The sequence below is a fragment of the Sinocyclocheilus rhinocerous genome, unplaced genomic scaffold (genome assembly GCF_001515625.1).
Source record: "Sinocyclocheilus rhinocerous isolate Xijiao unplaced genomic scaffold, SAMN03320098_v1.1 scaffold771, whole genome shotgun sequence".
Lineage (NCBI taxonomy): Eukaryota > Metazoa > Chordata > Actinopteri > Cypriniformes > Cyprinidae > Sinocyclocheilus > Sinocyclocheilus rhinocerous.
In genome coordinates, this window is record NW_015640450.1 from 440,165 (window position 1) to 452,138 (window position 11,974).

The 11,974-nt window shown below is 37.3% G+C and overlaps 1 protein-coding gene across 1 annotated transcript in view; it reads right to left on the minus strand.

The window, feature by feature from the left end:
- LOC107752839 (FH1/FH2 domain-containing protein 3-like) overlaps positions 1-11,974 on the minus strand; it is a 212,572-nt gene that overhangs the window by 7,629 nt on the left and 192,969 nt on the right. Inside the window, exons 18-22 of the mRNA XM_016568910.1 lie at positions 9,163-9,645; positions 6,517-7,433; positions 3,881-4,039; positions 2,530-2,712; positions 837-956 (exon numbers count right to left, since the gene is read on the minus strand). Of these exons, the coding sequence (XP_016424396.1) occupies positions 837-956; positions 2,530-2,712; positions 3,881-4,039; positions 6,517-7,433; positions 9,163-9,645 (1,862 nt within the window). The remainder of the gene's footprint in view (positions 1-836; positions 957-2,529; positions 2,713-3,880; positions 4,040-6,516; positions 7,434-9,162; positions 9,646-11,974) is intronic.

Below are 11,974 nucleotides of genomic sequence, written 5' to 3' on the forward strand. Positions count from 1 at the left end.
ATATATATATATATATATATACTTGCTGTGTACGTTATGTGACTTTCAGCATTCAGAAAAATTTACATTGTATACAAATATAGACAGTTAATATTTTCCTGCCAAAACTGTTTTTACATTTCAGAGTGATAGATTACGATACATTTCATATTTACTGAAAAAAAGGTATTACTTAATTGCTTTACATAAGTGCAGGAAATTTGCCACAGTTGGTCTCTGAGGATAAAAAAGGAAAAAAACAAGAACAGTGTAATGCGTGCTGGAAAAGCAGGGAAATTTTATATCAGATCAATTTAAATGTGTATATGTGTGCAGATGAAATGAGCTCTGATCATCATCACATGCACCTTGAGAGCATTAGTCACTCTGGATCTGGTCCATCATCAAATCATTTTCTAAAAAAAGGCCTAATTTTGACATGATTATGATGTAGTTTAGTTGATTAGCATCAGTTGCATTAAGATAAAAGCGCTTTGAACATGCGCAGAATCTGTGTGCAGCTCCCATGATGATTCTGATCAATGCTTCATTAAAATATGATTCACAGAATCTCAATCCTGTCTGCAAGTCTGTGAGGCACGACAGAGCTGGGAATGGAGAAATCCCCACGGACGTGACATGACTCTCGCTGGCTTTGTTCTGCTGCCCACGCTCAATGGTTTACAGTAACAAATGAAATGTCATGCCAAACTCACCACCTTATCAGGTTTATCTCCATCAGCCTTTTTAATGTTATTAAGATCTAAGCAAATACAGCAGACAGACAGAAAGAAATACAGATGGAGATGGAGAGATTAGGGGATGAAAGAAGAGCTGTAGAATTCGCTGGCACTTACATTGGTCCCATTGAGAAAGTTGCCAATAGCTAGCAGAGTTGAAAGGATGTAGCAGAGGGTCTTATTCTTTTCTAATTGGTCCATGCCCTCCTTCAGGTCCTGTAGTGGCTCTGCTACTTCCTGAGAGAGAGAGAGAGAGAGAGAGAGAGAGAGAGAGAAGACTGAGTTAAAAATAAATAGCCTCTAGGAAAGAATTTTGTAGACCGGTGGTTTTGGTTCTAGATCTAAAACTACTGTCTGAACACAGTACCAAAATTGTTCATCATAATAGAGAACCTCAAAAAGTCCTAAAATTGTTCTAACAACAACAACCACAACATTGAAATTTATGTTTACATATTAATGCTAATATATTTATACAGATTTATATAAACTGAATACAATATTTTTTTAAATTTATGGATCAGCAAGACTTTTTTGAAATAAATTATAAATTATACATTTTTATTCAGCAAGGACATATTTAATTGATTAAAAGTGACAGTAAAGAAGACACTTATAATGTCTAAAAAAATTATATTTCAAATTACATTTAGTCATTTTGCAGACGCTTTTATCCAAAGCGACTTACAATTGGGGAATACATAAAGCAATTCTTCTTAAAGAGGCAAACAGACACAGGAAGTGCTTGTAATACCAAGTTTTAGGCATTGTTCAAATAAGTACAAGCTAGAAAGGGAAGGAATAAATAAAGAGAAAGACAATTTTTTTTTTTTTTTTTTAAGATGAAGTCAAGTCGCTTGAAAATTGTCAGGGATTCAGCATTCCGGATAGGGGTGGGAAGATCATTCCACCAGCCAGGAATGGTGAACGAGAATGTTCTGGAAAGTGATTTTGAGCCTCTCTGTGACGGTACCACGAGGCGTCGCTCACTAGCGAAATGCTCACAGCAAATGCTGTTCTTTTGCTGTTCTTCATCAAAGAATCCTGAAAAAAAAGTGTCATGGTTTCCAGAAAAATATTAAGCAGCATAACTGTTTTCAACATTTAAAATAATAAGAAATGTTTCTTGAGCAGCAAATCAGTATATTAGAATGATTTCTGAAGGATCATGTGACACTGAAACTGCTGAAAATTCAGCTTTGCCATCAGGAATAAATTACATTTACAAAAAATATAATATGTTAAAATAATTTCAATTTAAACTGTAACACATTATTATAGTTTTTATTGTATTTTTTGATAAAGAAACCCCAAACTTTTGAATGGTTGTGTGAATACATTAATGCAGATTTATTAATATTACCATAAATAACCTCAACCAACTTGTTTTTATAGTTTTTCTTTTTATTTGTAAATGTTCTTTTAAATTTCTTTAATTTCATGTTCTCTGCACCATTTATTACACCATTTAACTATTACAGAATTTTTTTTATTCTCATTTACCTTGTGTGTTTGGTTCATGGTTTTTGAAGGTGAGTACATGTCAAGCAAACTGTATATGTATCCAACTGTATCCAAATTTTACATGATTATATAGTTATTTGCACTTTATTGGTTACTTTTAGCATAGATTTTTTCCTGCTATCCATTACCCTATCAGACCGGACCTGCCACCCCAATTTTGGGCCACAACCCACTAGTTAAAGCCCCTGCTGACATTTTAGTAAAGTGGAGGTCAAAAACAATTGACCCCAAACCACCATGATGTTATTTAATTTGTATGAGTGGGGTAACAGAACATGAGGCCGACCTTCTCTAAAGCGTCATAGTCCATCTTAAAGGCCCAAAGCTGCAAGCGGGCGGACAGCTCGCTGATGGAGGACAGAATGAGGAGGAACTGCTCTGCGCTGCCTAGCGGAGTGTCAGGGTTCGCCAGCTGGGCCTCCTGAATCTTCTGCGTCTCCTCCTCCGTAGGAATCATTGTCAGGATTTTCTACGAAAGAGCACGAGACCCAGCAGGGAGTGTTAGTATCACTGTCAGAAACCATTGTATATGGGGATTCACCCCTAGAAAGGCATTTGCTCCATCAATCATCTGAGCGTTGATGAACAACAACACCTGGGAAGACACGGCATTACTCAAAAATGTGGGAAACGATGACTATTTCACTGCTATTTCATCTGCTATGGGCATATCCTGCTTTTGCATAACTGAATAATTGAATAAAAAAGGTAATTTCTCCTGACCAGAACAACATTTTTGATAAAATCTTGAGAAGCATAAATTGCGGTTGTCAGTGAAAACATAACACTCTCTGCAGAGACATAAAGGGTGGAGAGAAACACTCTAATCTTTTCCCATGACGAAAGATAAAAAATGACAGATTTTATGAGAAAATGGGAGCTCCATTATTCACATGTTGATATTGAGACATTTACCTCAGATCTGTATCATGGGCTGTAACAGCCTAAATGAAGCATTTTGCTAACCTTTAATCTTTGAGATGGATTATATGACTGTTGGCAAAAATGCTTCAGTTTTGCAGGAAATCCACATAATATGCCGAGTCGCTGGCCAAACCAACTTGCTAAACATTAGTTTTAAGGGTAAAATCTATTGGTTTTGTGGAAATCCAAAGTAAATGTATGCTTTCAGGGCAAAGAGGTTGAGTTATTTTGGACACAAGCTTTGACTCGATGCTTTCGATTTGCCAACTCGACTACAGTCAGTATGTCTCTGTCTTGTTGAACACAGTTGTAGAGAGCCATGTATTTTGGTAAAAATATGTTTTAATGTAGCAGTCTGGGGATGATCATAAATGCCTGAATGATTGATGTGACAAGAGAGAAAAAGAGAACGAGAAAGAGAAAAAGAAAGAGAGAGCGAAAGAGAGAGTGAAAGCGAACTGTAGAGGGGTTCAAGGAATATGTGACTCACGTGGACTCAAAACAAGGTTAGTATTAAGTACAGATGTGTTTTCTGCATGGTAACCTGTAACAGGTAACCATGCATTGTACTAGTTTTATGACTGAAACGTATGTATTGAGTTTAATTGTAGCTTTTCTTAATAATTTCATCATGTCAAATTTGCTTCATTACCTGTGGATGATTTGGCATAATTTGCAAAACGGAATGTGATTTTAAACTGGTGCAGCATTACCTCTATGCCCTCTTTGCTCAAGGCATACTCATCAAAGTTGAGGATGGCTGTTTTGATGGTGCGAGGAGGCGGCAAGACCGTCAGGCCAATGTTGATGGCGTTACTTCTTTTGGAATCCAGAATGATGATCTCCTGACGCTTCCCATCTGCTGCTGTTTTCTGAAATCAGATATATAAACAGATCATCAGAGTTATTCATAATGACTGTACTTTGAGGGGTCAAGACATCAAGCTTTGCTGGTTAGCTTCAGTAGACAAAAAATAAAAATAAAAATGTTTCTATGGCTATGGGTTTTTCTGCCCTGTGGATTTTTAAAACACGCTTATATACTCTCACTAGTTTAATTTGTATTCTAAAAAGGTCAAACAGTTCACACACATGCATCACAAGAAAATCTTGAGATTTTTGTCATTTTTATACCAGAAATTACATTTTATGGTAAAAATGCACCATTTAAAAACGTTTGACTTTTGAAATGTTAAGAGTCCTAATTTCATGATAACATTTTATGCATTAAATAATATTATCTCACAATTAAATAATACCATCACACGTTCCACAAGTAGACAAAACTGTTTAGAAATGCTATTTAATAAAAGTTTATGTTCTCGTTGACAAAATTTTACAAAAACTATTGTTGTACAGCTGTTGTGTCACGGAATGTAGTTTTTTAGGCAAGAATGTAGTTGTTTAAACTTCAAATATGGGGTTTATTAATAAAGATAGTGCCTATTTGAAAATTGGCTTCAACATTTTCAAAAAGGATGCATTAAATTGATCAAAGGTGACAAAGACTTTTACAGCGTTACAAAAAAAATTCTGTTTCAAACATATATTTTTTTATCCAAAGAATCGTGAAAAAGACGTATCATAATACACATCTATTCTCCCACACCTAATATGAAATAAGGATCCTTCAGCCTGTTCTTACTCTCACGCTGGCCACTGAACTGAGTAGGAAAGGCATTTCTTTAATGTGGATAATTACCCCAAAAATGGCTTCCTGAGAAATGAACACAAAGCTGGGATATGTTTAATCTTTACTCTGCTGAAAAGGCACGCAAGCACCTGAGAGCTATTTTGGGACTTTGATGGAGAATATTTCTGGAGAAGTAGAGCCATGATGGTACTCTGTCTGCTGCCAAATAGGGGGAGAGGAGGGGCTCTGAGGAAAAAGGGAGGGAGAATGGGTTGAAAATGAAAAACAGCTGGAAAAGGTTGCTCAGAGCAGAGAGGAGAGGAAACCCCATGCAGGCCACATTTCTGAGACACCATCTTAATAGCGAACAAGCCAAATAATATGATAAATCAATTCAATCTCAATTCATCTTCAACACTTAAAACCTGTGATGGTGAATATCAGTGTTCATTCTATCAAGATTTATCTCTGTACATGAAAAATAATTTACATGAAAGAATAAAATGAACTCTGTTATACAACCTGGAATGACGGTGCAGTAAATGTTTCAGAGTATAGCACACATACAAACTTCGAGATCCTCGTAACAGACTTTATTGATTGGGTTAGAATGTTTCAGCCAAGCTCTGACTTGTGACTTGACTTTGTTTTGAGTGGCAGCAGGATTTATGGAACCCAGAAAGCACCTTGATGAAGCTTTTAGGTAATACATGGAATCCATCATAGCCAATCACCCAACCTATTACCATTCTGACTGACATTCTGCAGCTCTTTTTTAAACATGTGCGATAATGTCATAAGAAAGCTGTGCAGGCCGCACATGGGCAACGGAAGGTGTCAAAATTCATACTGTGTGTTACAGAAGAAAGGCCCAGAAAAGATCAAAGTAACTTCCCAGCAGCTATAGTTTGTGTTCACATGTGCTGATAAAAGCCAGGTAAAACCAAAGTAGAGCAATAAAAATATTTTTTGTTGTTGCCATCTTGATGCTAGGCTGTTGTACTGTAAAAAAAAAAAAACATTCAGAAGTAATGTAAAAAAAAAAAAAAAAGAACAACAACAACCAACCAAACTCTATTTTAAAAGTCGACATTACATAAAATAAATAAAATATAGTACATTTTAGGTCAATTAGTATAAGTAATTTAAAATATTAAACAGCAAGAATGTATCAAACAATATCAAATTTGGTGGTGAGGGACCTACTAACAGGCTATTGAGCAAGCTCAGTTTGACCACTAATGATCCACTTGAGTAATTTGTTTTTGGTCAAAAAAAAAAAAAATGGTATAAAATAAATATTTGTTATTTAGAATGAATAGCTTCATGTAGTGTTTTTGGTCATATTTTGTTGTCACCATTAGTGTGATTAGTGTTCTCGTCTGTGAAGTTTCTTCAATTTTAGTGAGTATATAAAACTTGCTTTGGTGCAAAAAAGTAACTTTATACCCTTTTCAGTTTTCTCAATGAACTGATACACAAGTTAGATCAACTAAGTCAATTCTACATACTTTAATGTATTATAAATGCTCAGGTTAACTGAAAATGCAAGCTTATTGAACTATTGAAACATTTTATTTTTAAGTTCATAAAACTTGTAATATTATGTTTGATGTAAGCACAAAACAACTTTCATTGTTAAGTCGATACAATGGTTTTTCCAATAAATAATGATTCCAAGTTTTTCTACACCGAAAAGAGGTAATTTAACAGTACCTTTGTAACTGGCAGCTCCTTGGACTTCGTCTCAAAGAGGTTTTCCAACTTGGCTGTGTCCAGTTTGACTGGATCAAGTTTGAACCACAGTGACTCCCTGCATCTCTTGTGGTTGCTGTACTGCCAGTCTATAGGTCTGACCTCATTCCAAAACAACCGGATGGTCTTCTTCTTCTTCTGGAAGAGCGGGGGTTCTCCTCGACTACGTTGCGGAGATCCGAGATGTGGAGGAGGTACTGAAGCCAAAAAAGGTGGTGGAGGGGACATCATCATGCCAGGGATAGGGGGAGGTGGAGGGCATCCAAATAAAGGTGGCGGGGGCGGAAGGCTGGGCAAGAAGGGAGGCGGGGGAGGAGGTGGCGTGAGGTCACTTGACCCGATCACGTTACCGACATCCAAAATATCCACATCATCCTCCTCTCCCAAGTCTGTGAAGTCCAGCTCTTTGATGCGTAGCTCCCGTGGAGTGGCCATCAGCTGGTCCCATATGTGGTCTGACTCCTTTTTAGGGGGTGTTGGTGAAGGAGCCGGCAGAGGTTTTTCCTGTGATTGCTGCTTTTCCTTCCCAGAATGCTCCACCTCATGAGGCGATACCAGTCCTTTAACCAAATCTCCAAATTTCTCGGCCACAGCCCGTACGCTACCCTGGTTATCCAGATGATCCACTTCCAATTTCTTCATGTTGTCCTCGCAAGCTTGCCGACGCACCTCCAGAGTGGAGATGCAACTACCGAGGCTGGTCACAGAGGAGTCCTGACCTGAACACCCTTTCTCATTCTCATTCTCCTTTTCTTTCTCATCTTCCTCTCCCTTCTTGTTTTGAGCATAAAGCATGTCCAGCATGAAGCGTTTGCTGTTAAGAACTTTATTACACTGATCGTTCACATCCACTGTATTCATACAGTCTCCCCACTTGCCTAAGAGAACAAATTCAGAGCAAGTTTCAACAATATGTATGATTTTAAGAGTGCATCTTCACAAAACATGTCTATTTTTATGTCGTAACCTGGCACTGATAAACGGAAAACAGAAATGCTGAAACTTGAATTAATTTTCACCACTGAAAAAAAAATCCCTTCAATGAAAATGTGCAGCAACAGTCCAAAACTTTTTGTCACACCTGCCAGTGGCGGGTAAACTGGGAAACTATATTTTGTTTCATTCTATCCGCCAATGGTGGGTAAACTGGGAAAATAACCTTAAACTGGGAACGAAAATAGCCATAAATATTTATTTCTGACCATGAAACTGTTGTTTGCATTATTTAAATTATTAAATTATTATTTTTAAAAAATATATCATTTGATGCTTGGCAAACCAATGTGAGTAAAAACGCCAGCTGGCTGGTAAATTTATTTTGAACTGCAACATAATACATAATTTAAATCAAATTCTAATAACTCTGTCTGTCTGATTCTTGCTGATGCAAGTGATGTGCATGCTTCAAATAAAAGACACGTGTGTACTAAATAAACCATCTGCGACTCTTCTAACGTTTACAACATTGTTTTTACCATCACAGGTTTATCTAGGATCATTTTTCCCCAAAACTCAATTTTCCACATATGTGAAATAATCCTCACAAAATATCAAGGCACTAAATCAAAAATGTGAGGAACAAAGTCACTATTGGTCTGCATTTTAGGACAGGTGCAGTTTAAGATGTAGACATCAACTAACTCTGATTAATATGCAACTACTTGTTAACTACCTTTCATTAGAGTATTAGTAGACTGTTAGGTTAGGGTTAGTAGAAAAAGTCATTAGAATGTCTGTCGGGGGACCAAATAATAATAATACTAATAATAGTAATAATAATAATAATGTAAAATAAAGTTTCATGGTGGATAAGAAATGCTTGTCAGGAGAGAAATGTTTAAAGGGGTCCTATTATGCTTTTTCACTTTTTTTCAACTTTAGTTAGTCTGTAATGTTGCTGTTTGAGCATAAAAAAGATCTGCAAAGTTACAAATCTCAAAGTCCACTTCAAAAGGAGATATTTTATTTAACAGAAATCACTTTTCAAAAACTACAACGAATGACTCGTTTGGACTACAATGCATATTTTCCGGGATTTGTGATATCACAAATACTGACGAATGGGACGAGACCTTGTTGAGCTTCACTAGAGAAGGCAACGAGTGTTATCACTATGTTGGAGACACGCTAGTTTCCCCAAGGCAGACGAACTTAGAGTGGTTACAATCATCCGGGTTTAAATCGCGCTCAAATTGATTTGATATTGACGCAATATTTACACTGAAGCTGGCAGGCGGCTATGGTAAGGGGCATGACATTTCCCGACCAGGCACCGAGTGGTGCCAATCACAACACACACTGGCCCAGCTAACCAATCACAGCACATTTCGTCTTTCACAAGGCGGGCATTCATTTGATACAGGAACTATTCGAGCCGTTCATGCCAGACTGGGGAGAGAGGTGTTGTAATAATGTAAAATATGTGAAAAATAATGTGTTTTTCGAACAACCTAGTATGAGAGCATGTTCTAGTACACCCCCAAAACAAAATCAAGACTTTGTAAAAGAGCATAATAGGACCCCTTTAATATGGATCTTGTGGTGAATGTCAGACCCTCTGTGTTGCACTCATTCACAGAATTCGACTTGTGTATGTGTTGTTCTCACCTGAGTCACTGTCACTGACGTGTTTCTCCTCTCGTTCTTCTCTCTCCAGAGTGCTGCTGGCTGAGGAGATGCTGGAGGCAGAGCAGTTATCTTTCTCATTCAGCTCCTCATTCTGCCTTTCCTTCTCACTCAGGATGGCACTCTCCTCTACATCCCTCTCTAACATCTGCTCTCTCACACACTCCTCTGTACCCGTTCCATTAGTATCTTTCTCAAATTTTCCTTCTGGTTTTTCTTTCTTTTCATCTTCCATTCCACTCAACACCATTTCCTCACACTCTTCGGCGTCAGCATCCTCCGCTTTCTCCTCTGTCTCAGAGTTTGTTGGAGACAGAGAGAGCGTGATGTCTGACATTTCCACAGGTCTCTGCTCCTCCTCTGGTTTGGAGGGTGAGACAGGCGCAGACACTGAGGCAGAGGGAGGCTCTGAGGGAGGCCACACAACTGCTGCCTGCACCGGACGGCTTGCCTCAGACTCAGTTCCTGAGGGGGAAAAAAGATTGGCTTGGTACCCATTCCAGATAAGAAGCCAAACTTCCATGGAACTAATGATGAAACAATGCCATTTTAAAATAAACTTGTGACAATGAATCTTCTATCAAATAAAAATGCTAAACTCTCATGATACCAAAGGCCTTACAAGTTATACTAACCATGTCCTGATATAAAGACCACATGAAACTGCAGTTTTCTGTTCTGTGTTGACATATTTCCTATTGAAACAGGAAGTTTGTGTGGGGCATAAAGGAGGTTCATCTGCATATTTAAATTGCCAATAGGTGTTAGTTATGTCAAAGCCATGAGCTTACTTGCTTGTGAAGTGTTATTAATGGGAGGGGCATTCTTGTTCTAGAGAGCATCTGATTGGACAAAAATCAATGTAGTGCAGGATGAGTCATAAATATATGTGTAATTTCACACAAGCAAGACTTCTGTCTTCCTAAATATCAGCGCATGTGTGATTTGCCTGTCACTTTTATAAAAAAAATTCGGGAACACTTCCGATTAGGTAACAAATATTGACTACTTAAAGTTTTCCCTCAATAAACTTCCAATTTGCTAATTATTAATTGTAAGTAAGGTAGTTGTTGTAGTAGTTATGTTTAGGTATAGGGTAGGGTTCTAATCTAAAGTCTTACCAAAAGTTCAATTAATAAGAGGTTAATAATGACATTTAGACACAACACTGGTAATAATTTATCTATTTTTGTTCCGCCAATAGAAATCATTTTAAAAGAAAACAAAGCAGAATCAACTGTTGTGCATCTCTGAACAACACACAGTGGCTACATTCACACTGTCAATTTTTGGGATTAACAACCACATTTACTTACAGGTGTGAGTCTCGAAATGTCCCGTTCACACAGCAACTCACAGTAGCATCTCAAATACTGTCTGTATGAATGTGCAACTGAGCTAATCAAAATGACCGCAGCAGATCACAGTTGAAAGTCAAATGGCTTTGCGTGCCATTGAGTAGGTGATTAGCTACAACAGATTGAGTTTACAAGTCTGTTTTTTTTTCTGACATATTGGTGTTATATCTTTCACTTGGATGTTATAAATTGCACTGAGCAAATACAGATGGATAAAACAAAAAAAACTGTGTCTGTCTTCATTTCAGACCGCAAAGGAACAAAATAAGATTGTTTTAAAGGGGGTGATTCTTTTCTATACCCACTGTAAATTAAGGATATATGAAGTGTGCTGTTGATGTACTGCTGAAATCACGCACGCACGCACACACGCACGCACACACGCACACACACACACACACAAAAACTACTATTCTTAATAGGTATTTTTGTCTTATTTTACCAGTTGATCTGTCCCGTATTTTCAATTTATAGTCTTGGAGGAGCTCAGACCTCTGAAACCACAGTCTGATCCACACTGCTATCCTTTTACACACGGCTGGTCATGCTTTCAATCACTGACCAGTATGTGACCAATACTCTGGCCTTCAGAAACCACATGAATATGATATAACCAGGGCCTCACTGAATGGACAACCTCAAGCCGCTTCACTCAATCATGTCACGGCTGATGGATGTCTTTCTTTCTTTCTGATTTTGTACTATAATCAAATATCACCCTGTTATTCTAGAAAATATTCAGTCACACCGCCGCATTGTTTTGTTGTTGTTCATGGAGCAATCTAGGGTTAAGTCTCTTGCTCAAAGTTCATGGACTGTATGGTTTAAATCTTTAACCTATTGGTTACTGTTAAGTGCTGGTGCTGTAAAGAGCGCACAACAGAGAATATTCCACAAAAGTTCTTTAATGATAAATCCACAAGAAATAAACAGTAGAAATCTGAGGAGCAGGTGTAGCACAACACAAATGTAAAGCAAATTATCGGCCTTGGACTGAACTAAACAGGGTGTATATATAATGGGGCTAATTAACGAGGGAAAGCTGCAATTAATCAAAATACATAGAAACAGAACTAAACAGGGCAGGAGAACAGAAACTGAAACAAATCACAGACGTCCATAACTGTTACAGTTACAAACCAGTGTTTTTAACCACCCCAAATCTCCATGGAAAAGAACTACTTTACTTTTAAACTAATTTACTTTTAAATTTCCTAATTTTATTAAAACATTTTAATTGCTATATCAGCCATATCACACGTATTTCATTGAATTATATACATTTTTGCTAGTGGCCAATTCTTTTTTGGACAGTTTTTAAAGGTATAGTTCACCAAAAATGAAAATTCTGTCATCATTTACTGATCCTTATGTCACTACAAATCTGTATGACTTCTATAAGCTTTTTTTTTTTTTTTTTCCACTCAATAAAAGAC